Below are 27,928 nucleotides of genomic sequence, written 5' to 3' on the forward strand. Positions count from 1 at the left end.
AAAATATTGATGAGAAATTAGCACATTTACAGCTAGAGCAGAAACAACAGATGAAGGAATTGATTTTTAAGTATAAGGATTTGTTTCCAGATGTTCCGAGAAGGACTACTATAGCTTCACATGATGTAGATGTTGGAGATGCCAAACCTATTAAACAACATCCATATAGAATGAACATGGAAAAATGTGAACTTGCTGAGAAGGAAATTGAATACATGTTAGAGAATGATATTATTAGACATTCTAACTCGAATTGGAGTTCGCCATGTGTTATGGTGCCAAAACCTGATGGTAGTATTAGGTTTTGTACGGACTATAGGAAGGTGAATGCTGTAACGAAAACAGATGCATATCCAATTCCTAGAGTAGATGATTGTGTAGATAAGGTTGGAAAAGCAAAGTTCCTTACAAAGATTGATTTATTGAAAGGGTATTGGTGTGTTCCATTAACGGACAGAGGTAGAGAGATTTCTGCATTTGTAACTCCATCTGGGTTATATGAGTATAATGTTCTTCCATTTGGGATGAAGAATGCCCCAAGTACTTTTCAGAGGATGATTAATTCTGTGATTCAGGGATTGAAAGATACTGATGCTTATATTGATGATTTAGTGACAGGAAATGATACTTGGGAAGCACACATAATTGCGGTGGAGAAATTGTTTGAAAAGCTTTCAAAAGCTAACTTGACTATTAATTTAGCCAAGAGTGAATTTGGACATGCTACTGTGACTTACCTTGGTTATGTTGTGGGTCAAGGTAAGGTAGCTCCTGTTCAGGCAAAAGTTCAGGCAATTTTGGAAATTCCCACTCCAACGGGGAAAAAAACTCTCAGAAGGTTTTTGGGAATGGTAGGATATTATCGAAAATTTTGTAAGAATTTTGCTAATGTTGCCCTTCCATTAACTAATCTTCTGCAGAAGAATGTAAAGTTTGTATGGACAGTGTTTTGTCAGGAAGCATTTGAAAAATTGAAAACAATGATATGTGAACAACCTGTGCTTAAGGCACCTGACTTTGAAAAACCTTTTTCATTAGCTGTGGATGCTAGTGATGAAGCTGCGGGAGCAGTATTGATGCAAAAGAATGAGGGTGATGAGGTTGATCATCCAGTAGCTTACTTTTCTAAGAAATTTAATAAGCATCAAAGAAACTATTCAACAATAGAGAAAGAATTGTTATCTCTTGTTTTGGCTTTGGAATATTTTGAGGTATATGTTGGTACAACTCAAAAACCACTTATTGTTTACACTGATCATAATCCGTTAGTTTTTCTGAGTAAGATGAAAAACAAAAACAGAAGATTGTTGAATTGGAGTTTGATGTTACAAGAGTACAATATTGTGATAACTCATATTAAAGGTAAAGATAATGTGGTTGCTGATTGTCTATCTCGATGTTGAATGTACAATGTTTTTTTTTGGAGTGGTTTTTTTTATTGTAACACTCCTACTGTATTGTATATTGTGTATGTTATATAATTTATACATTTGTTTTTTTTTTGTAAGTAATTGTTAAAAATTTTTGTTCTTGATAGACCAAAAATGTTTTTTTTGGAGGGAGGTGTTACGTACCCGTGACACGTGACAGTGGTACCCTTGTCACGTGACTGGGGTTGAAGTTATACTGGACATGAGGTAATGGTGGAGTGATGTCATTTTCCCGCCAGTAGAGGTCATGTGACAGGTTTTTTCTACAGGGTATAAAAGGAAGACCCACCCTGTCAGGTGGGGCAGTTCGTGGCTGGATTTGCCAAGATGACTTCATGTCACTGCGTGATTTAAAGGGATGACGCAGTTTAGTTAAAAATGAAGTTCTATATAATGCCTAAAGTTTAAAAGGTCAGAGCCAACGGTTTCTTTGCTAATGGAGAGTGAAGTTTGGAGATCAAGAAAAATCGATTTTCGATGGATTGACTTCGACCTTGTGTGATCCTCATTCGGAAGGATTTCGTTGACTATTCTCGCTGTTGACCCCTGGGATGACCAGAAAGGGTTTGAGAATAGTGTGGAAGAGAGGTCAGTCACTTTAAGTTGTTATATTTAAAAAAATTCGACGTGGGAGTTCGACGCTGGGAATCGAAGGACATCGACGTGGAAGAGAATTTAAATCGCTTTAAAAAAGTCTCTCCTTCTAAAAATACCGTGAGCTTTTGAACTGTCGGCATATCGTTCTTTGAACTGTTTTCATTCGGCAATTCGCTTTAGAGAACTGAGTTTTTTTCAATACTACTTTAAAGACTGTTTGAGACTGCAAAGCTATTAAGAACTGTTTGATTCAGCTGCCAGCAGCTGGTTTCGGGTCATTGTTTGGGTTTGTTTACATTTGAAGGGGGTTTGTTATCAGTGTTTAATAAACGTGTTATTCGTTATAAAACCCCTTGCCTAACTCATCTATATTATTGTTGCCCGAATACGTAACAATGCAGGTGAGTAATAAAATCTAGGAGTAGTTACTGAGCATGCTGGGGAATAAAAAACTGAATTAATGTAGGATCAGTATAAATAGGTGCCTGATTACATAGACCTTATGGGCCAAAGGGTCTATTTCTATGCTGCTTCTCTCTATAACATCAATTTCATTTGGCAAATTTGCAGTACATCCAATTTATATTTGGATTGACCAGCGAAGAATGTTGGTTTTTTTTAATGGAGCCTCTCATTTAACTGGCAAAGGGGATCTCCATTAAGGCAGATGCTATATGATACTTGTATCATCTTTCTCTTTGGTGACAAATTATCTACAGTTTTCCCCGATAATTAATGTTGCTTCTTCTCATAATGTTATATTACTTTCTGTACCTTCAAATTAACTGTTAAACTGCTGCTAAATTTTGCCTTTGATGTATTAAAATATTTCATCAACAAATTTGGATTCTTTGGTAATTTTAACTGGGTTGTATTTTGAATAAGATTGTGCCTTACTGGCTGAATTATGAAATAGGAACTGTTCTTAGCATCAGTGGACTCTAGACAACTTTATTGAGCCCATCAATTCTTTCAATTAAAATTTTAATTAAATAGGCAGAAATGCCAATAAATAGTTATCCAAGTTTTACTCCAAGGACTTAAGATATCACTAGGCAGAAAAGCTTTTTTGTTTTCTGTTTTAACAGTTCCTCCATGGTTTAGTCAGTGAGTGATGAGGTTTCTTTGAAGCTAAGTATTTACTGCTACTTTTATTGTGCTATGCAGGGGCACGTTGAACTGCATTAAACAAGGAAGAAATAAATTCTCAACAATTGGTAATTTCCAACTCATTTGAAAATGCAGAGGTAGAATGAAGCTTCTGCCTTCCCAGTGTTCAAATATGTAGAACACTTTTTAATAGCTGCCCATTGACAGTCAATTATAAAGGTCCTAAAATTTCTTGAAACACCTAGCTAGCAGCTCCACTGAACTGTCAGCCAACAGAGTGGCTTACAACAAAAAAGTTTGTGACAACCCAATCAATTATGTATCCAAAATGTGTTGTTGAAAGATTTGTATAAATCAGCTTGGTACAGTAGAACAGAATCTGCCACTTTCTGAGGGAAAGAAAGCGATCACAGGTGGACATGGTGCATGAAAAGAGGAATTAGTTGCTGTTAGGAAAGGTATGTTAAAGATACTGGTTGAAATAAAGCTGGAATTGCTATTAGTTCTAGAAATACATATTTGGCGAATATTCACCTAACATTTTAAAGCAGAGCTATTTTTTATGGGTGGGGTATTATTTTGTAGCCACGTTTCTAATTTTCCAAGTGAATATTATTGCAAATATTACAGATAATTCTATTACACCAATTGTATTTTGCAGCAAGATTCTTAGTTTGTGGCTATTTTCAAGGACAAGGATGATTTTTCTTTAAAGCTGGTAATATTATACCTTATAAGTAAATTTTGGACTTTTTTTCCACTGTGACAACTATTATTTAACAGCTAGAATTTGAATTAAGCCATTAGAATTGCCAATACATTGAGCTGTATTTCAGTCCTAAGAATATAGTCTCAGCAGGCAAAAGCAGGCACTCTCTGGCTCAGTGGGCGATTGATTGGGGAATTTGAGAGTGAGTGGGCTGGAAAACAGCAAATGTGAATCCTTTGATGAAGAAGGAAGGAAAACAAAAGACAGGGAACTGAAGTTCAAAGTCAGAGTCAAGTTTATTGTTACATACACAAGGTGTATCTACAGTATATGCGTTAAATACACGTACAATAGGTGAAATAAAAAACTTACTTGCAATAGCAAGTAAGCACATAGCATCATATAAGTAACATTCACAAAAATCATTAATTAAACATAAATAAATCATTGTTTTACTTTTATAAGGAAAAACACAATTAGAACAAAAAAAGACAATTTTTGTGCAAAATGATCAAAATGTCATAGTGTTGCCTAACACAAGAAAGTCTGCAGATGCTGGTGATCCAAAGCAACATATACAAAATGCTGGAAGAACTCAGCAGGCCAGGTAGCATCAGGTCCTAAAGAAGGATTTCAGTCCAAAACGCCAATTATTTATTGTTTTCCGTAGATGCTGCCTAGCCTGCTGAGTTTCTCCAGCATTTTGTGCATAATAGTGTTGCTAAACTCTAGTGATTAGAGTTAAGCTAGTTAGTTGAAGAACCAAGTGGCTGAATGAAAGTTGCTGTTCTTGAATCGGATGGTGTAGGACTTCAGGCTTCTGTACTTCCTGTTTTATTTCTAGTATTGGTGAGAATAAATAATCAAAAAAGAAACATTTAATCATTTAGGAAAGTTTAATATAATCAAACTGCATCAATATGGCTTCATGTAAGCCAGATATTTGTCAGCAAATATCTGACAAATTGGCTTGAATTCTTTGGGGATGTAACAAGGATTGTTGATAGATATTGTGTATTTTAGTTTCCAAAAGGCAAGTGACAATGTGTCACAAAGAGCCACAAGTTATGAATTCATGATATTGGAGAAAGTGTGTTTTCATGGATTGAAAACTGGGTATCACAGAGAAAACAAAGAGTTATAATAAATGGGTCTCTTTGGTGTTGGAAGGATGTGACTAGTGGGGTCAGTTCTTGGCCCTCAATTATTTACTACTTATATTAATGACCTAGGAGGAGGCAAAATAAAAGGTTTCCAAGACTGCCATAGAAGTGGGTTACAATGAAGACATCATGACTCTGTAACATGATATAAAGGGGCATCGTAGGGCAGAGGTCAGAATGGTTTCATGAGTGAGAGTCTCTTGATTGAGGGAGCATAGTAATAAAATAAGGGGCATTTAAAACCGAGGGTACATAGAAATTTCTTATCGGAAAGAGTAGTGGAGTTTTGAATTTTCTGCTCTAAAAAGTTGTGAAGCCTAAATCATTGAAAGTGTTTAGAGTAGAAGTAGAATAACTTTGGTTTTCTGGAAGATTGGAAGATGTAAATCAGGCATGGAGGAGGGATTGAGGCATGGATTGGAACAGTCAGGGTCAATCTCGAATGGCAAAGCAGGCTTGAGTGGCCAGGTGACCTAGCCCTGTTACCTTTCCCCTTGTCATAGAGAGAAAAGTAACTTTTCACTTCCAGCAGCCATTAAGTGTAAGTGTTGGCAAATTTGCTCCCCATTCTGCATTCCCACTGATCCTGTCAAATCGGATCAGACACCAAATTAAATGGCAATACCCCACACACATCTTTCCTCTACACAAAAGTTAGAGGAGTTGTAGATAGTCTGGAGGGTTTTCAGTGGTTACAGCAGGACATCAATAGGATGTAGAAATGGGCTGAGAAGTGGCAGATGGAGTTCAACCCAGATAAATGTGAAGTGGTACATTTTGGTAGGTCAAATTTGAAGACAGAATATAATATTAATGGTAAGATTCTTGGCAGTGTGGAAGATCAGCAAAATCTTGGGGTACATGTTCATGGGACAGTTAAAGCTGCTGTGCAGATTGACAGTGTTGTTAAGAAGGCATATGGTGTGTCAGCCTTCATCAACCGTGGAATTAAGTTCAAGGCTGTGAAGTAATGTTACAGCTACATAAGACCTTAGTTAGATCCCACTTGGAGTTCGGGTCAGCTCATTACAGGAAGGATGTAGATACTATAAAGAGTAGAGAGGAGATTTACAAGGATGTTGCCTGGATTGGAGAGCATACCTTATGAGAATAGGTTGAGTGAACTTGGCCTTTTCTCCATGGTGCAATGGAAGAAGAGAGGTGACCTGATATAGGTGTATAAGATGATGAGAGGCATTGATCGTGTAGATAGCCAGATGCTTTTTCCCAGGGCTGAAATGGCTAATGGTGAGGGGGCATAGTTTTAAGGTGCTTGGTTCATGGGGGAGGTCAGAGGTAAGTTTTTCACACAGAGAGTGGTGGGTGTGAGTAACGCACTGCCAGCGAAGATGATAGTGGCGAATACAATAGGGTCTTTTAAGCGACTCTTAGATAGGTACATAGAGCTTAGAAAATAGAGGGCTATACGCTAGGGAAATTCTAGGCAGGTTCTAGAGTAGGTTACATGGTTGGCACAACACTATGGGCTGAAGGGCCTGTAATGTATTATAGATTTTCAATGTTTCTTTGTTATCCATTAGAAGCACAATAAACATCCTGTCTGCGGGTCTCTTTTGCTCGTGTTGATGGTTTAAATTGAGCTGTTGGCATCCAGGCATTGAAATTGCAATGTCCAGTTCTTCCCCATGTGCTATCAGAAGTCCTGTACCTCTCTACAAGTTCAGAAGACTGGACCTGATTGTTCACTCTGCCACTGGAATCCATACTGGACAGATACTGTAGGAGTATCACCAAGGTTACTTTGGGAGAACCAGGGCTTGTTCTTTCCGGTCCTGTGACTGGATAGTAAAGAAATAACCCTTTTCAAGGAATTTCCATCTATCAACAAAAAACAAGCTGCCAACCTCTAACTGCCTGTGAAAACAAGTGAAGCTTCTCTTTATCTGCATTGATGTGCAGTTTTCTTTGCAGAATTCAAGCCAGAAGATTAACGAGTGCAATTTATCAGCCACTTCTGGTAAAAGGCCTACTGAGCACTCTTACCAAACATTTGTAATGTTTAGTAATAAATGTTACAAACTTCAGCAGTAAAATGTTCTTGGCATGACTTCTATTGATTTGTTGCAACAATGCTCAATACTGTATTGAACATTTTTATTTTCTTTCAGACCTCCACCTGTAAGTGAAAGAGCTCCAGTAGGAACCGTGGTTGAAACTGTAATAGCAGCTGCTATCAATCAAACTGTAGTGTATTCAATTATAGCAGGAAATGATGCTGGTAAGAGCTTTCTGAGACAGATAATATTGTAACATTGGTGAATTTGAATATTTTTATTTTATTCTTGTCTGCTGTGAGATTATTGAACCTCAGACCAGGCCATGAAATGGTTAATTTGGTATTGCAAACATTCAGCCAACTGCAATATTAAAATTCTTTTTAAAATCAAAAGTTCAAAGCCAAAGTGAACTTATTATCAAAGTATGTACATGGCTAATACAAGGGGCAATAATTTTAAGGTGATTGGATAAAAATATAGGGGGGATGTCAGAAATAAGTTCTTTACACAGAGAATAGTGGGTGCATGGATTGCTCTGCTGGGGTGGTGGGAGAGGCAGATACATTAAGGACATTTAGTAAACTCTTAGATAAGCACATGGTTGATAGAACAATGGAGAGTTACATTGGAGGGAAGGGTTAGGTTGATCTCAGAGTAGGTCAAAAGGTCAGCACATCATGGGCCGATGCTGTAATGTTCTATGTTATCATATACTATCTTGAGATTGAATTTTTTCAGGCATTTACAGGAATAAAAAAATAGAATAGTTTTACAAAACAAAACTTTTCATCCACAGACAGACAGATAAACACTGTGTGCAAAAGAAGACAAACAGTGCAAATGAGAATAGTATTGAGAGCTTGAGTTGCAAAGAGTCCTTGAACATGAGTCTGTAGGTCATAGAACCAGTTCAGGTTTACTGTTCCTAAACCTGGTGGTGTAGAAAATAAGGCTTCAGTACCTCCTGTCCAATGGTAGTAACAGGAAGAAGGCATGACCTAGCTTATGGGGTCTTTGATGATGGTTGCTGCTTTCTTGTGGTAGTGCATCATGGAAATGTGCTCAATAGTGAAGAGGACTTTACCTGTGATGGACAGTGCTCAGTCCATCACTTTCTGTAATTTTTCTGTTCCCGAGCATTGGTGTTCCCATACCAAGCCATGATGCAACCATTTACAATAGGATACCCTCCACTGTGCATCAATAGAAGTTTGGCAAAGTCACTAACTTTATCTGAAATATGTTGTCGTGAAAATTCATTAAAGCTCAATATGGTAGCAGCTATACAGTATATTGCACCATTTCTGGAAATCTGCTCCATTGAATTTCACATGAAAAGCGTAATGAACGAACACATCTAGTTGAACATGCAGTACTGCTGACTGAGGATGAATGTTTTAGCACTTGTCTTATTTGCATTTTATTTATATAATGTGGAATATATGATTTGATCTGATTTGCTACATTCTCTATAGCTTGCTTGTCATCAACAAAACTGTTAGCAGTTCATGTGTTGCTTTGTCCTCAGGATAGGTGCTCCCCTGACTCCACTTTTGATGCTGTTCTGAAAAGGTTTCAAATTCATGGATAATATATCCTCTGATCTGCATCATAGCCACAAACCTTGTTTCAGTCATTAAAGTTTTAATAAGCAACCAGAAGTCTTATCTGAAAATGCAGACCACATAAATGCCCCAAAATTCCAGGTTCATTTCTTTGTATTGTTTAAATGTCCAGGTTCTCAACTTTCATTCACGTGGACTTGCATTCAGAGTTAATGTGTCGCATAACTTCCCCTTATCAGCTGCAGCTTGAGCAGAGCAACATTAAAAGTGCATTTGATTTAAAGCTTGTGTTCCATCCTTTCTATTGCTACTCAAAGAATGGCACATAAAACAAATTAAACAAAACAACTTCAATAATGAAATAGGCAACGTGAACTTGGTGCAAGATCCTATATCTGGAACTGAATTACCTCTTGCATCTGGGTCATAATAGAGTACGCCTACACCCTATTTTGTTTGCTAAATTAATTTTGTTTTTGCCATCATGTATCTGACACTGTTCCATTTTTACTGATATAGATAAATAGCTTCACAAGATTAACGACCACGTCCACTGGTCATTCTTACTCTTTTATGTACCTACCCTATTCTCTTCTTCCTACAGTTAATGCGATAGAAGCGCAGTTTCAAAAGTGATGTGCAAAAGAAAGTGAATTACAATCAAAGCAGTGAATGAGAATTCCTGCCAATAAGCCTGCTGACATTGATCTGTTTCTCTGTGATATTTCCCAGTTAGCAGTAAAACCTTATTAAGTGTTTTGATGATTACTACTCATTAGTTTTATTGAAATATCATGTCACAAATTTTTGACTTCACAGTCACCTTCTGCAAAATTTATTAAATATTAATTCTAATGAATAAAATTTTGTTTGGGTTATTCAGTGGATTAGCAAAACATCCAGCAAGTCATTAGTGGGCAACAAAGGCAAAAATTATTGCTAATTCTTTGCTAAACACCTTTTTATTGTGAAGATTAATAAGATTATGCTATAAAATAATCTGAAACTAAGATTTATTAGTCAGAATTAAGCTCAAAATAGCATAATCTAGAGTCAAAATGAAAGAACAGTGTTATAGCACACCTGACCATAGCTGGGACCAACTAAGGGCGAATGCAGCAAATTGGTTGAAAACTAAAAGCATGCAGATGTTGGAAATCTGAAATGAAAGCCCTGAATGCAGTCTGAGTAAATTGGTTGATTGAACTTTCAGGCAGGGAGTATAGACTATCCACGATGGGAAAAAGGAAGTCCATCATGAATCCTACCCCTGATTAATTCCTTGCAACTCCTGGATTTTTCAAACAAATTCACATTGGATAGCAATGGCATCAGCCAAGCCAAATTGGCTGCATCAGTTGTCTCACAGAAAAACAGAGAATAGAAGCAGGAATAGCAAGAAGAGTATTCCTGCTCTATCCTCATTATCCCCGATGTCATTCGTGTATCCTTAAATAAATTCAACAACTTGGCCTCTGTAGCCACCTCGGGTGGTGAATCCCACTCGCCGAGTGAAGATATTTCTGTTCACCTCAGTCCTATATCTTTTTCTCTAAAACTGGGACCTGCCCTTTCTTCTGGACATCTAAATGAGGGGAAACTTTCTCCCCCATCCAGTCTGTCAGAAGTTCGGAAGTTTCATAAGATCCTCTCTTATTCTTCTAACCTTTAGTGAATCCAATCTTAGTCAATCCAGTTTGTGGTTTGGAGTCTAGAACATGGGTTACAGTCTCACAGTTAGGGATAGGCTGTGCATGACTGGGCTGAGGAGAAACATCGCCATGTAGAAGATGGTAAACCTGCGGTATTCCTTACAACAGAGGTCTGAAAACACCTGGTCCCTGAAAAACCCTAAAATGAGAACTGCTGAGCAGACTTGATGGGCTAAATTACCTTCTCTCTCCTATTTCTGTTGATCCCAGGCAAAGGGTGATAGGGAAATACGGCTCAAAAACAGCCCTTTAGCCCATTGAGTCTGTACTGGCAATCAAGCACCCATTTTTACATAAAATCTTACTCTAACCCGTTTTGTGAGAGATGAATAAATAAAAATGCAAGTCATATCTTATCAAATCCTTCTCTGATGAGTTTCTCATTGTAAATTACATCAAAAATAAATCAAATTAGTATAATCTGTTGCTATGTTTTTGTTAATACATTTGACATTTGTGGTTTCAGGAGTGTTTAAAATCAACAATCGCACAGGAGTCATCACAACAAATAAAACATTGGATTATGAATCCATAAAAGACTACGAAGTTAGAATCCAGGCAGATTCATTGCTGTTCTTTAGATCAAACCTCAGGGTTCCTTCAAGAAGTAAGTTAATTTTATTATCTTTTTCTCATTTATTCCAATTTAAATCATAAAAGGTTAATCATTAAGATGATGGCACAAAAATGATGAAATGTTTCCAAGTGTTTTCAAGGGATATTCAGGTGGGTTACTTACTTTTCTGTTTGATGTGTGGTTGAAGAAATAACCCATGTTAAATATGCCCTATGGTTAGTCCAGATGCTTCTCAAGGCAGGAAGTGCAAACTCAAGCTAACTAAGCCACTTTCCTCACACATCGATGCAAGCACACATGAAGCATTCTTAAATTCCCACACATCCCAAAACTTGATCGTTTGAGTGATGGTGCAGGCTGTATCGGGGCACAATGTTCTCAGAGAAGGTGCCTCCCAAACTGGGATTATGCCGCTCCCTGTATATGAGAAAAGTCGAGCTGCTGCTCCATCACAAGTACTAGGCGGTTATTTTTGTTCCTTTCCTGACATTGGCAGATCACTCATGTGGATTCAGAGGTTTCTGGAAGCTTCTTAGAAGATCAACTGGCATCAAAGAGACATGAATAACCATATGTTGGAATCTAGAGCAAAAACCAAACTGCTAGAAGAACTCTAATTGGCTAAGTTCCTCCAGCAGTTTGCTTTCTGCACCAGTTAGCACCAGAATGTGCTCTAATTCAGTAACTTTAAAAATCCCCATCTTTAATGTGACCAATAATAATTGTAAGTGGCCTTTGAATCCTGTTTCCTTTTCAAACTGTTCCATTTTTAATTTCTTCCACTATCCAAGGTGCAGACAGAAATAGGTCCAAATGTTTGGAAATACACATGTGGAACAAGGTTGCAGACACTTGAGACTGCCTACCTCAAACAGCTGGTAAATCATCATTAGAACATCATTTGCCATTTTTTCAGCAATGTTTGCACATTTGAGAGAATTATCTAAAAGCAAAGAAGCAAACAATGGGGAGGCATCGGTAAATCAACAACTGAAGAAAGTCATCTTTTTGTTATAATCTTTCATAGAGCCTCAGGGGCTAAGCTCTGGCACACACTATAGTATCATTTAAGCACACTGTTAAATATTGAGCTATAGACCTCTAGTGTTCGAACATCTGACACCTTTTATTGAAAGCAATTGAAAAGATCAGCTTCCCTTAAAGCAAAATAGGTATAACAGCTCATGAAAACTGCCGATGCCTAGAAATTCATCACAGGTGCTACATAATAGAGAATTACTTGAAACTAGATTTCAAATATGGATTGCTTAGATCCCAGAATGGCAAATTGCTTCTAGGATGTGCTTGCACATGGCAAGTTTACCATTACTGGGAACTGAGCACATACAATAGCTTTTTTCCTCGTCCAAGGTATGTTTGAACAGAACTTATGCAAACTTCAGTTGAGCATCTATGTTCCACAAGTAAAGTGAGCCACCCATGTGTACAAATTATGGCCTGCAGGTAGATTTCCTTTATATCAACCAGCTACCCTTCCGTGCAAGTATCCTTGAGACCACTTACCCGATCACATGACCCTGGCCTGCACACACTGAACACAATTCTCAGACTCCCCCAAGTGGTTGATTGCCGTAGTGAATGGAGGAAAGGCCAATGTTCACATAAGCATACTTGTCTGTTTTATTTTATTGCAGACAACCCTTTGAGCTTTGCGTTCAGTAGACCACACACCATGCACGATATGCAATTTTTCACCAACTCACACTCTCCGCCCCCTGTCCTCTCCTCCATAAAAGAGAGCACTGTTTAAATATGGCTTTTCCAGTGACCAGTTTCTGGGCAATTTAAATTGAAATTACATTGAAGTTTTTCAATGAATCAAGTTTTTGGCTGCCATCTGACCTTTTAAGCTCTGAATGTGCTTTTATAAATAACGTACATTTTTTATGTGATTGCTATATGTTTATATTTTGTACTTACCAAATTCTTGTTTCACTGATTTAGCTCACTTCTTTCTAATATGGAAGATTTCAAAATAGAATAATATTATTATAATATTAATATAATAATTTCATGTAAGCTTCCACTGCGACTTTGCTAGTGCATTGAATGCAGCTGCAAATTAAAAGTCACCCCATGAATCTAGATAGAGGGAAAAAGATATTAGATAAGTTTCACCAGAAAACAGCTGAATATAATTTATGGATCAATAATAGTTTATCCAAGCTTTAGTATCTTGGTTAACTAAAATGGTTTTGTCAGGAAATAAGAAAATAATTTAACCAAGATAAAGGAACAGAAATAGCATCTCAAGCTTTCTCCGCCATTTAATAAGATCAAGGCTGACTTAACCTTGCTCTTGACTGCACTTTCTGGCTGGGTTCCCAAGACATTTTTTCCCTGAAGTGTAAAATCTGCCTGTTGCAACCTTAAATGTATTTGATGTTGCTGCATTCACAGCTTCTTGAGGGAGAGAATCTAGAGCTTCACTTCCATCTGGGAAAAACACTGAGGTCAAAGAGCTGAGGCTGTGAAACTCCAGGAGGATATTCTGCAGGAAACACAATGCAGCTTAGAGAGTGTAGTTTGGCGATACAGGGGTTGGCTTAGGGTGAAACATGTTAAAACAGAGAAGTCGAGGGAAAGATCAAGCTGTGATTTCCCTGTTTCTTTCTCAGTAAACCTTTGCCTCCCTCTCACATGCCTGCAAGCAACAAACTGAGATGCACAAATTTCTACATCTGTAAGACAGAATCCATCTTTATGGTGCTTCCTCTGTTCATTTTGCCCACTGAGACTTCACACCAGGCTTTCTCCCATCTCTGAACACTAACCCATCTCTGTTTTTTGGCCCTCAGCTATTCTTAAAACTTCTCCAAGCTAATCTCTTCCACAAAATGCACAGAAGCTACACTTCTTTCCCCATTCCTACCAAACTGCTTTCCTTTCAATATCTCTTTTGAGTCCTTATATTTTTTTACAGTAGTCTAAATTCTAATCTCCCAAACACTTACAATTTAAAATTTGTTATTTTCGATTTTAAACACCTGGATGGTTTTGGCTTCTGTAATATTCTCCCCCACCACAAGCCACTGCTCTCACACAACCCCAATGAGCCTTTCATTGATTCTGATCTTCAACCTACCAATGGAGAATTGATTTCAGTCTGCGATTCTCGACTCTGGAATTCAAAATCTAATCTCCTTTTTTACCAAATTCTTCCACAAAGCTGTGTCTAGTTTTAATTTTGTCTTCTGTGTCACCTCCATTCTTCTCCACATAAATCTTTATTTCACTTGCAGCTGCGTGAAGCACTTAAGGGTATTTTTTAAGCTGTGCTATGTAAATACAAACCAGTTCTGTTGTTTCTGCTGCAGGTAACTTTTAAAAAGCTTGAACTAACATAATGGTTGTCCTTTCCTCCTAACCAGCACTGCCAGGCACGAATTATTCGCAGTTGGATAACCTGTCTTCTCTGGCATTTTCTCTCTGTAATCCCAACTTGATCAAATTATTTCATTTTTTGCTTGTAACTTGGAATATTCATATGTTTAAAATAAAAGCTAATAGAGGGCATGAGGCAGCTTAAAATATACACATATATTGACAAATAGTAAACAAAACATTAATGTATCAGTTCCTAATGCACTCATAATACATTCCTAGGGTTTTAGCTAAGGTGTACAGAGCAGCTCAAGTAAATTTGTAACAAATAAGTCCAATAAGTCCTGGTACACATCAATTATTATTTCCATCATCATTTGTTTCCCACTCTCATTTCTTGCTAACTGGTGGGATAGACATTTAGATGGGATTTCATTCTTGTTTCATGTATCGATCCGTGCTTGGTGCTACCTAATCATCCTTGTCGTTCCTTGTATACTTCAACCTTGGTTAGTTTCTACATAATGGACTTTAACCTTCATTTTGTCGGCACAACGTTCTGGAGTTGGAAGCTCATTCAGCGACTGTTTTCCTTAAAGGTTTTTCTTTATAATTTATCTACTAACCAAAATAATTCTGCCTTATATATTTTCAAAAATAATTCAGGTAACAAAGTAAGTTCTATTCATTGTGCTATTTACCCACTATGCAACAGTTCTACTTTAATTTTTGTAATATAATTGAAGAGAAAACATCATCTGCTGAATATCCACACTCAGGATTGCATCTTTGCAATTTCTTGACCCAATATTATATCCATTATAACTTTATTTACTTCACTTTTGCCAGTGTATTCTTCAAACTGCATAAGACACACAGAATATTTGAGGAACTCCACAGGTCAGGCAGCATCTGGAGAGGAATAAAGAGTCAACGTTTCGGGCCGAGACCTTTCTTCAAGACTTAACTGCTAATTCTTCAAATTGTTTCACTCTCCCAATTTCATTAAAACAGGAGCACAGAGACGAAACAAAAACTCTTTCAAGCAGCAGAAAAAATAAATAAATTAATCCCTGGACTATAATTAGGAAAATAGAAACTTGTCTTCTTTATTGCTCCCTGTTGACACCATTCCTAGATATAGTATATAAAATGCCTGCTAATCCAGCACACTAAGTACCACATACTGATTTAAACAGCAAGATTTTAATCATGCACAATGCAGAGCCAGAGGAAAATAACCTTATACAATGCAATTTGCAACTACTACCAGGACTGGTGATACTGCTAGAAGGAGGAAAGCTGCAGGTTGTGTCAGAGGTTAAGTTGCAAAGGAATTTGTAAGGAAAATCAAATGGCTACTCAAACCCAACTATTTCCTGTTTGATGGGTGCAGTACAGGGGCAGGTGTTCTGTCTTCCCATGGGACATCCATGTAGAAAAGAGATGAGGAGGAATTTCTTTAGCCAGAGGATAGTGAATCGGAGGAATTCATTGCCACAGACGGCTGTGGAGGCCAAATCATTGAGTATATTGAAAGTGGAGGCTGATTAGTTCTTGATTTGTCAGGCCGTCAAAGGTACAGGGAAAAATCAGGAGAATAGTGTTGAGAAGGATAACAAATCAGCCATGCTGGAATGGCGAAGCAAAATCAATAGGCTGAATGACCTAATTTTGCTCCTCTTGTGGTCTTACCGGAAGCAGATTGATAATTTAAGGCATTATAATGTGTCTATTTCATTTTTAACTGTAGGCAGGTTAGAAGGGCAGAATATTATTAGTGAATGTCTCTACGCCATGCCTTGTGGATTTGGAGAATGAGAAAGTGTTTCCTCCAGGCCAAACAAGCAACCCTGTAATCTGTCTGCTATCTCCTCCTTTCCTATTCAGATCTTCACCTCAAACTCAACCAAACATACAATCAGCATCTACTCTCCCCACTCCATCCCACCTCCCTCTGGCCCTCTACCCAGCCAGTGATAATCACGTTCTTACCCCACATCTTTATCTATTGCTGTCTTCAACTGGCCAGTAAAGAGATGCTACACACAAAATGCTGAAAGAACTCAGCAGGTCAGGCAGCATCTACGGAGGGGAATAATCAGTTGACAGCTTGGGGCAGATCTCAGCCTGAAATGTGAACTGTTTATTCCCCCTTTATAGATGCTGTCTGACCTACTGAGTTCCTATAGTATTTCATGTGTTGTTCTGGATTTTCAGCATCTGCAAAATCTCATGTGTTTACTAAACAGACGCTGTCCCAGCGTAGCACTACAACACAAAGCCATGAAAATTGCCACTTACACTCTTGCTGTTTCTTAAGCCTGTGGCCTGTGTGACTTGGGAAGAACCAAGTGATTCCAATGCACAAATGAACGAAGGGTTCCCAATCCAATTGTGCCGATATATTTTGCAAATTTCTTCTCTGATAAGCCTGGTGTGGATCCCTGAGTTAATGTAGCAAGCCTTCCCAAACTCAGAGGAAATTCCAGCCTTCTGTTTCTCTCGGCAGCTCCAAAGCTTGTGCTTCATTACTCTTTATGCTGTTGAGATTTAGTGACCTGTAAGAAGTTGACGTGTTTAAGTCAGTAATATGATTTGAAAGGGGGTTAAGGTCCCAATTTAGCTGCTGAATACCCCGAATTTATGTTTGTTGTAATTGGCACCAAATCTCAAGTGATTTAACCACTTCCTTTCTGCATGTTAAGCAACAGAAAAGGCAAAATGCTCAGCAATTGCCAGAGTTTTAATTAGCATTCACAGTGAAACACCATAAGGTAAATGGTCTTTTCAGATTCAGAGAAAGTGGGGGGGGGGGGGGGGCACATACTTTCTAAGCACCGATATAAAATGTTGAGCTACTTTGGAAATCAAGTTTTGTTTTCTGTATGCAATTTAGACTGACTATGATTGAAGGGGTATGGGCTTTCCTATTTTTTTTAATTAAGGCAATAATTGGAATTGTTTGCTTTGTGAATTAAAATTGTACATAACCTATCTTTCAAGAGAATGCAGATGCCCTAAGCTCAAGCAAAAAGCGAGCTGCTGGAGAAATTCATCAGATCAGGCGGTGTCTGTGGAGGCAGAGGGATGGTCGACATTATGTGTCGAGAACAACATCAATTCATCTAGCAGTTGTTTTCATGAATAATAGGAGTCTGGCTTCTCTATGAAACTATTATCATATAGAATAATGCATTCCTATTTATTTTAATAGTGTGTATTAAGTAAGTTACACACATCCATGCACTGGAAGGCAAGATAGTTCTCTGTATGGCCATTCTTTTTCATGAACAGATAGCAAAGTACTTAAGGCTAGAAATTAATTGAAATAAAAACTCCGCTATTTTCATGAACAGCAAAAATGACCTGTTGTATACAATTAGCAGCAAGTTCTGAAATATAAAATATTAGATCAAATTGTGACTCCAGAATTGAAAAGACTAAACTTGCAGCTCAAAAGTTTAAATGCAAGACAATTTTTATTTTTTATTTTCCAGGGTGAGTTGCATCAGACTTATAAATGTTCTTCTGAAGCACTTTGCCTCTTAATTAGCTAACAAGAAGGTATTTAATCTAACGCACAGTGTCCGTGAGACATATGGATGGAGTACCACTGAGGCTGCTGATTTATCATCACTGTGTCTGACATGAATAAGTAACCTGTTCAACTCTGTTAGCGTGTTAATGTTGGTAGTTAGTCATGCTCATCGTAAAGCTCATTTCTGTTTAGTTATCACAGTGGTCATTGTAATCAATATTCATAAATACTCCACTCTGAATTTTCACAAATAATCCATAACTACATTATTTAGAGGCAGAAGAAATAGGAACCACTGGCCTTTTGAACCTGCTCCGCCATTCAATAAGGTCATGTGTGATCAGCATGGGCTCAGCTCCATCTACCTACCTCTTCCCCATAACCCTTAATTCCCCTATTATGCAAAAATCTATCTTAACTCTGTCTTAAATATAGTTCAAGTCAAGTCAAGTCAACTTTTATTGTCATTTTGATCATAACTGCTGGTACAGTGCATAGTAAAAATGAGACAACGTTTTTCAGGACCATGGTTTACATGAAACAGTACAAAAAACTAGATGGAACTACGTAGTAAAAAAAACACAGAGAAAGCTATACTAGACTACAGACCTACACAGGACTACATGAAGTACACAAAAACAGTGCAGGCATTACAATAAATAATGAACAGGACAGTAGGGTAAGGTGTCAGTCCAGGCTTCGGGTATTGAGGAGTCTGATAGCTTGGGGGAAGAAACTGTTACATAGTCTGGTCGTGAGAGCCCGAATGCTTCGGAGCCTTTTCCCAGACGGCAGGAGGGAGAAGAGATTGTATGAGGGGTGCATGGGGTCCTTCATAAAGCTGTTTCCTTTGCGGATGCAGTGTGTAGTGTAAATGTCCATGATGGTGGGAAGAGAGACCCCGATGATCTTCTCAGCTGACCTCACTATCCGCTGCAGGGTCTTGCAATCTAAGATGGTGCAATTTCCGAACCAGGCAGTGATGCAGTTGCTCAGGATGCTCTCAATACAACCCCTGTAGAATGTGATGAGGATGGGGGTGGGAGATGGACTTTCCTCAGCCTTCGCAAAAAGTAGAGATGCTGCTGGGCTTTCTTTGCTATGGAGCTGGTGTTGAGGGACCAGGTGAGATTCTCCATCAGGTGAACACCAAGAAATTTGGTGCTCTTTATGATCTCTACCGAGGAGCTGTTGATGTTCAGCGGGGAGTGGTCGCTCCATGCCCTCCTGAAGTCAACAACCATCTCTTTTGGTTTGTTCACATTAAGAGACAGGTTGTTGGCTCTGCACCAGTCTGTTAGCCACTGCACCTCCTCTCTGTAAGCTGACTCGTCGTTCTTGCTGATGAGACCCACCACGGTCGTGTCATCGGTGAACTTGATGATATAGTTCGAGCTATGTGTTGCAGCACAGTCATGGGTCAGCAGAGTGAACAGCAGTGGACTGAGCACGCAACCCTGGGGGGCCCCCATGCTCAGCGTGATGGTGTTGGAGATACTGATCCCGATCCGGACTGACTGAGATCTCCCAGTCAGAAAGTCTAGGATCCAGTTGCAGAGGGAGGTGTTCAGGCCCAATAAGCTCAGCTTTCCAATCAGTTTCTGAGGGATGATTGTGTTGAATGCTGAACTAAAGTCTATGAACAGCATCCGAACGTATGTGTCTTTTTTGTCCAGGTGGGTTAGGGCCAGGTGGAGGGTGGTGGCAATGGCGTCATCTGTTGAGCGGTTGGGACGGTACACAAACTGCAAGGGGTCCAGTGAGGGGGGCAGCAGGGTCTTGATATGCCTCATGACGAGCCTCTTGAAACACTTCATGATGATGGATGTGAGTGCAACGGGACGGTAGTCATTTAGGCAGGACACTGAAGACTTCTTCAGCATGGTGACGATGGTGGTGGCCTTGAAGCACGTTGGAATGGTGGCGCTGCTCAGGGAGATGTTGAAGATGTCAGTGAGATCATCTGCTAGCTGGTCTGCACATCTTCTGAGCACTCTACCAGGGATGTTGGCTGGTCCAGCAGCCTTCTGTGGGTTGACCCTGCACAGGGTTCTTCTCACGTCAGCCACGGAGAGACGCAGCACCTGGTCATTCGTAGGAGGGGTGGACCTCCTCACCGCCATGTCATTTTCCACCTCAAACCGGGCGTAGAAGTTATTCAGCGCATCTGGGAAGGAGGCAACACCTGCACAGTCAGGTGATGTTGTCCTGTAATTGGTGATGTCCTGGATGCCGTTCCACATGCGCCGCGTGTCGCCGCTGTCCTGGAAGTAACTGTGGATTCGCTGGGCGTGTGCACGCTTTGCCCCTCTGATGGCTCGGCACAGTTTGGCCCTTGCTGTTGTTAAAGCTGCCTTGTCACCTGCTCTGAAGGCAGAGTCACGGGACCTCAGCAGCGCACGCACCTCTGCGGTCATCCACAGCTTCTGGTTGGCACGTGTAGTGATGGTCTTGGACAGAGTAACATCATCAATGCACTTGCTGATGTAGCTGGTCACTGATGCTGTGTGCTCAAAGCAGTCTTGAAGAGCAGAGATGGCTGCTGCTGGCCAGGTTTTCACCTGCTTCTGAACTGGTCTGGAGCGCCTGACGAGCGGTCTGTATGCTGGGATTAGCATAACAGAGATGTGGTCTGAGTATCCGAGGTGGGGGCGGGGCTCTGCCCGGTACGCGTCGGGAATGTTTGTATAAACCAGGTCCAATGCGTTCTCCCCCCTCATTGCAAAGTCCACATACTGATGGAATTTGGGGAGCACTGACTTAAGGTTCGCGTGGTTAAAATCACCGGCGACAATAAACAGACCATCAGGATGTGCGTTCTGCAGTTCGCTAATAGCCCCGTACAGTTCACAGAGCGCCTCCTTAGCATTAGCACTGGGGGGAATGTAGACACCAAATATAAGGACAGAGGTGAATTCCCATGGCAAATAAAATGGTCTGCATCTAACAGCCACAAGCTCCACTAACGATGAGCAGTGTCTGGAAACCAGCACAGAGTTCTTACACCATTTCATGTCGATGTAAACACGCACACCACCACCACGAGTCTTACCGGAGACAGCTGCATCTCTGTCCAAACGAAACAAAGCTAGCCCGTCTAGCTGGATGGCATCGTCTGAAATCCCATCAGTGAGCCATGTCTCTGTGAAGACAAACGCGGAGCAAACTCTGTACTCCCGCCGAGTATTACGTTGGAGTCAGATGTAGTCCATTTTATTGTCCAGGGAGCGGACATTGGAGAGCAGAATGGACGGGAGAGCCGGCCGGCTAGGGTTTGCTTTTAGCCTGGCACAGGCCCCTGCCCATTTGCCTCGCTTCTGCTTCCTCGCACATCACTTTTGACGTCTCCATCTCCGGCTCCCAGCATCAGGCGAGTCCGAGAAATGTAGGCCCGTTCCCCTCAGCAAGCTGAAGTCGCGTAATTCAGCCAGCAGATCTTTGTGGGGGTTTGTTTTTGGGCGATCTCTGTATTGTAGTAGTATCTGGCGATGGTAGATAGCCACTCTGTTATCCATGTGCCCTAATCGAAAATTGTGTATCAAACTTAAAATAGAAAATTAAAATAAAGTAACACCAGGTCTGAAAGGCCGCTGCTGTCGCGTCGTACCGCGCCGCCTCAAAGTTAACGAAAGCCTCTAATATTTCCCTGAGCAGAGAATTCCACAGATTCACTACTCTCTGGGAAAAGCAATTTCCCTTCATCTCCGTCCTAAGTCCCCCAAATCTTGAGCCTATGTTCCCTAGTTCTAGTCTCACCCCTGGAAACAACTTCCCTGTCTCTACCTTATTTATCCCTTTCTTTCAATTCACAAATTACATCTTATGCATAAAGTGTATTTTAACCTACTCATGAAATGTGGGTATCCCCGACAAATCCAGCATTCCTTGACCAACCCTAATTCTGCCTGAGGGTTTCCTTTTTGACCTGTTGCAGTGGCTCTGGTAAAGGTCCTCTCTCGTTGTTGATGGTACCGAGTGCCAATGCTTAGACCCAGTGATGCTAAAGGCATAAAAAATATAGTTCCAGCACAAGATGATTGGCGACTTGCTAGGGAACCAACAATGTGGTGATGCTCCTGTTGCTCCCAGCCCTGGTGACACAGGTCACGCATTTACGAGGTGTAGTTGGAGTAGCCCTGAGGAATAACAGGAGAGCAGTTTGCACGCTGTCGTCTACAGTGGGAATGGGGCTCAAAAAATAGCTTTAGCGATTCTTAGCTTCAGTCTTGCAACGTTCTTATTATCGCTGCAGTCTACCATCTCTGCAGGACTTGCAGAACAAAGAAGTGAATAAGAAAAGTCATTGTGGACACTACTCGCCCTGCAAGCTGCCTGTTCCAAAGGCTTCCTTCTGGAAAGTGCTATCAACACCATCTTAAAATATCTTCCCCTTGCTAGTTATTCTGATTAAACCATTCTAGTTAACCCATCACTGCACTGTGCTGTATATACACTTTAAACCACTTTTTATGATGCTGCTTACATTGCAAATACATGCTGGTATTTAAGTATTTGTAAATACATGCTGGTATTTAAGTATTTATGCACATTTATTCCATATATGTCCTTTGACCCTCTGACTTTATTTTGGAATAATTCTTTATTCTTTATGATTGTTGTATGTTGTTATTTTTGTTGCATTTTGTGCCAATACACCACAATAAATTCCAAGCACATATAAATGTATATGGCAAATAAAGTTGATCCTTGATCCTTCTTAAATATTAGTATTGGTATATTATTGTCACATGTATCAAGATATGGTGCAAAGCTTCTGTTTTGCATCCTGTCAGGTAGATCACGCAATAACAGTTGCTGTACATCGAGGTAGTAAAAAGAAAACAGAATATAGTGATACAGTTACAGAGCATGTGCAGGGCAAGTAGACAGACAGATAAAGCATAAAATCTACATTGGGTAGATTGGGAGATCAAGAGTTCATCCTTCAGTGTATGACAGGTCTCTTCCAAAGTCTGAAACCATGGGGTAGAAGCTGTGCCTGAGCATAATAGTTCAAGCTCTCAGTCGTGTATTTTTTTTTCCTTTTTTTTGTAATTTATTTTTTTTATTGAAGTTCATCATCAATCAAACATTTCCATAAGATGTATTTCAGACATTGTACATATATATGATATAATCATATATATCACAAATCTCCACAAAGTATTTATCTGAGGTATACACTTATAGAAAAGAGTGGAAAGAAAAAACAAGCAAAAGGAAAGAACTATGTACAAGTAGGGAGTGATCTTTCTTTTTTACAACAGATTCATTGATTTGTGAGAATAAAATCAGGCCTATGAGGCATTATGTAGTTAAATCATTTTTCCCAGTATGAATCAAATTGTTCCAGCTTATGATTAACAGAAGCTGTTATCTTCTCCATTTTGTAAATGTCCATTGTAATTTCCATCCATGTATTTAAAGATGGGCTCTCCTGTGATAACCATTTCCTAGTAAGAGTCTTTTTACCAGCTACCAACAGTATATTCATTAAATATTTATCTCTTTTCAACCATTCTTGAGGTATATATCCAAAATATATGGTCTTACTCTCTAAGGGCATTTCACATTTAAAGATGTCTTGTAGGGAATTGTGTATCCCCCTCCAATAGTTTTTGATAACAGGGCAGTCCCAAAAAATATGATAATGATTTGCATTTTGATTTCCACAATTTCTCCAGCAAACAGGGAGGTTACTATCATAATGGGATTTCTGAGAAGGTGTAATAAAATATCTTATCAGTTTTTCCATCCAAACTCCCTCCATTTCTGTGAACTGGTACACTTCCATTGATACCTCCATATTGTTGTCCATTCTTCCTCAGATATAATTATCCCTCCTTGCTTCTCCCATTTTGTTTTAATGTATGAAGTCGAATGTGTTTTAAGATTTGACAACCCCTTATACATGCTTGAAATGATTCTACTACCATTATCTGAAATATATGCTTTTCTGAAGAGCTCTATCAAGCATGTATTTGCCTTGGTTACAATTTTAAGCATCTTATTAACATATTGTTGCATCTGTAAATACCAATAAAAATCTTGTTTTTCTAATAAGTGTTTCTCTTTAAGCATTTCAAAACTGAACTGTGTTCCTTCTTTCATTATGTTGCAAAGAACTGTTATTCCTTTAGCTGTCCAGTCCTTAAATCTAGCATCCAATTTATTTGGTGTAAAATCCGAGTCATATGCACACCATTTAAGGATTGCAATATCTCCCTCTAGGTTATATTCTTTTATAGTAGTTTTCCATATTTTAAGAGTCAATTTCACCTATGTGTTATCAATAGTATTTATGTAGCTTTGCAGGTTGTTATCAGCCAAAATTGCTTGTATGGGAATGGGATGTACCCGCTCCTCAACGTTTTTCCATTGAGCGTCATATGATGGGTTACACCAACATATCACAGCTCTCAACTGTGCTGCAAAATAATAATCTCTAAGAGAAGGTAGGCCCCATCCCCCCTTTTCCTTTGCTAATTGCAAAGTTTTGAGACGAACTCTAGGCCTTTTACCCTGCCAAATATACCTCAATAGCATCTTGTTCCATTCATTGAATTAATTTTGATTAATCTCTATTGGTAGGGTCTGAAAGAGATATAACAGTCTGGGCAGTATATTCATTTTAATAGACTCAATCCTTGAACTGAGACTGAAAAAATGAATCCGGTTCCATCTTGCCACATCTTCCTTAATTTTTTTTATATAAAGGCTGATAATTATATTCTGATAATTTTGCCAAATCTTTTAGCATAATGATGCCCAAATATTTGAAAGACTCTGTGTGCCATGCCCAGGGGTATCGACTTTCAATTTCTTTTGGTGGGCTATAGTAATATGAAAGTAATTGGGTTTTATCTATGTTGATCTTGTATCCTGATAATTGACCATATTGTTCAAAGGATTGCATCAATTTAGGTAAAGAGTATGTTGGTTGTCCTAGATAGATCAAAATGTCATCCGCATAACAAGCCAATTTATGCTCTGACCCTTTAATAGTAATTCCCCTGATATCTTCATTTTGTCTGATGTATTGAGCTAATGGTTCCAGATATAACGGGAAGAGTAGTGGTGACCATGCACAACTCTGTCTCGTGACCCTTTCTAGGGTAAGACTATTTGATAAATATCCATTGATTTTAATCCTAGCAGTAGGATTGTCATATAGTGTCTGTATAGTTTTAATAATTGTGTCTTGGAAACCAAATCTATGTAAAACCCTGTAAAGAAAATTCCAATTAACCGAATCAAATGCTTTTTCAGCGTTCACGCTTATCACTATTACTTTGATTTTATTTTTTTTGTATATGATCCATAATGTGAAGTGTCCTTGGTATATTGTCTTGTGTGTGGCGTTGTCGTATAAAACCTGTCCAATTGTTACTTATCAGTATGGGTAGAAACTCCTCTAATCGTTTGGCCATGATGGAGGTAAATAACCTATAATCTACATTAAGAATGGATATTGGTCTAAATGACCCGCATTCCATTTTATCCTTGCCTTCTTTCGGTGTAGCTGAGATTATCGCTTCCTTCCAACTGGGTGGCATTTGTGCCTTTTTTAGAGCCCAGTTCAGTGTGGGGAGTAAAACAGAAATTAACTCACTTTTAAATTCTTTGTACCACTCTGCCATATACCCATCTGATCCTGGTGACTTGCTTAATTTAAGCCTACTAATTGCAGCTTTTTAATTCAACTTCAGTTATGTCAGCAGTCATCGTTCTATTTTGTTCTTCGCTTAATGTGGGTAACTCTAGAGAATTCAAGAAGGTGTCAATTTGGGTTATGCTTCCCCCTAGAACTTTGGAATATAGTGTTTTGTAAAACACTTCAAAAGCTTCTTGAATTTCACTTAGCTTATTTTTTATCATTTTCATTCTTGGGTCCCTAATTCTATGAATTATATTTTCTGCTATCTTTTTTTTTTCAGTTTCCATGCCAGTATTTTCATAGATTTCGATCCACTTTCATAATGTCTCTGTTTCAGAAACATTAAGTTTTTCCTCATTTCTTGCGTAGCCAAATTATTTATTTCATTCCTAATTCTTTTAATTTCCACTAATGTATCCTGTGCCAAATTCAATTTGTGTTTTTCTCTAGTTTCTTCAGCCTATTTTGTAATTCCTCTAATGTTTTATTCCTTATTTTTTTCTTATATGAAGATATCGCTATAATTTTCCCTCTTAAGACAGCCTTCAGAGTATCCCATAAAATGGGAGGTGAAACCTCTCCATTATCATTAAATTCTAAGTAGAGACCAATTTCTTTTTTAATTTGTTCCTTAAAATACGGATCATTGAGTAGACTTGAATTTAGTTTCCAAATAGTATTCTTTGGTTGTAGGTCAAAATCAACAGATAAATACATAGGTGCATGGTCACTTACATCTATGGTCCCAATTCCACAGGTGTTTATTTTGTCTTTGTCTTTTCCAAATGTTATGAAATAGTCTATTCTTGTACAGACAGAATGGGGAGCAGAATAATGAGTGCAATCCCTTCTGTCAGGGAAAAGGTCCCTCCATATATCAATTAAACCAACATCCTCAAAATCTGTATTAACTTACTTATGTAAAGATTTTGTTTCATAGGTTTTTCTTTTGGAAGAGTCTAAGTTTGGTTGTAATTGTAAATTTAAGTCTCCCCCACATATCAGGAGACCTTCTGTTTTGGTTACCATAATATCAGTAATTTTCTGAAAGAAACCAATATCACTTCCTGGGGGTGCATATATATTCAATAGAGTAACTGAATTGCCATCTATATTCCCCCTTACCAGAGTATATCTGCCCTCTTTATCTCCCATTTCAAATACTTTTTCAAAATTTAGCTTACTTGAGATAAGAATAGCAACTCCTCTCCTATGTCCTGATTTATATGAGGAGAAAAATAAATTAGTGAAGCACATTCTCTTTAGTTTTTTATGCTCATTATCACTTAAATGAGTTTCCTGTAAATATACTACATGGCCTTGTTCTTTTTTCATTTTGGATAAAATTCTCTTACGTTTGATTGGATTTAATAGCCCATTGACATTAAGAGAAATGAATTTTACCTTGTCCTTAGCCATCTGTATTTATCTGTCAATGTATCATTGAAATTAGAACAAAACTTAATCGATCTACTCCCTGAACAAATAAGAACCAAGAAACGCAAATAATAACAGAAATGGCAACAAACGTGTGATTCCAAGGCTGAGGTCTCTAGTAGATGACCCTGCGTTGAGCTAGAGGAAATGTCTAGCAGTGGGAGATAACCACTCCTACTTGTGAGTTGAGGGCCCCCATTGCAGTATTCATAAAAGTCAGTGAACAAATCCATTACACAGAAAAGATTTCCCTGTGTACTCCTCCTATATATATATATACACACACACACACATTACATACATACACAAACATGCACACATATATATATATTCTCATTTTGGTGGGGAGAAAGGAATAAGTGAGCGAATAAAGAATAACAACTAAGTAATATAAAATCCACATTATAATAAGTATTTCTCAAGATAGGTATATCACCATGTACTTTTGCTTCTGTTTAGCTTCTCAATATTTTTAAAGTCAGCCAAACCTTATGGCTCTTCTGAAGGGGGTGAGGACTGTCTTTGGGAAACACCCGGTCTCTTCCTGATATATTTCTCTCGGCCTCCTCCCGTCTCCTGCCTTCTCGATTCTCGCACTATTTCCCAAGCAGAGCAGGATAATTCCTCAGCCAGGCTTTCCCTTGTTTTGGTCACGCTGACGGGCAACCCTCTGGCCTTCATGTCTGTAGTCGCCTCTTCCACTGTCTAGTACAACCACATCCTGTTGTCATAAAACACTCAAAGTTTAGCAGGGTACGGAGTTTGAAATCTAATCTTATTTTGCTTTAGTACTCGCTCTACTTCAGAATATTCTTTGCGTTTCTGGAGGACCGCGGGGGGGGGGGGGGTAATCTTGGTCAAAATATATTAATTTATCCTCTAAAAACACTCTCTTCTTACCCCAGGCCCTTTGTAGAATCTCCGTCTTGGTGCTGTACCAAAGGAATTTAATTATTATTGAGCGTAGCTTTCTATCCTGGGTAGGTTTTGGGATGAGCACGCAGTGGGCTCTTTCAACTTCCAGCTCCATAGCTGGGGGAAGCTCCAGTGCGTCCCACAGTAACTTT

At 38.9% G+C, this 27,928-nt stretch overlaps 1 protein-coding gene across 2 annotated transcripts in view; it reads left to right on the forward strand.

Moving 5' to 3' along the window:
- The window catches only part of pcdh15b (protocadherin-related 15b), a 1,734,278-nt gene that overhangs the window by 1,582,556 nt on the left and 123,794 nt on the right, over positions 1–27,928 (forward strand). For both annotated transcript variants that reach the window (XM_073027317.1, XM_073027316.1), the window contains exons 30-31: positions 7,139–7,248; positions 10,771–10,911. In XM_073027317.1, coding sequence (XP_072883418.1) covers positions 7,139–7,248; positions 10,771–10,911 — 251 coding nt within the window. The remainder of the gene's footprint in view (positions 1–7,138; positions 7,249–10,770; positions 10,912–27,928) is intronic.

The sequence above is a fragment of the Hemitrygon akajei genome, chromosome 23 (assembly GCF_048418815.1).
Source record: "Hemitrygon akajei chromosome 23, sHemAka1.3, whole genome shotgun sequence".
Classification (NCBI taxonomy): Eukaryota; Metazoa; Chordata; class Chondrichthyes; order Myliobatiformes; family Dasyatidae; genus Hemitrygon; species Hemitrygon akajei.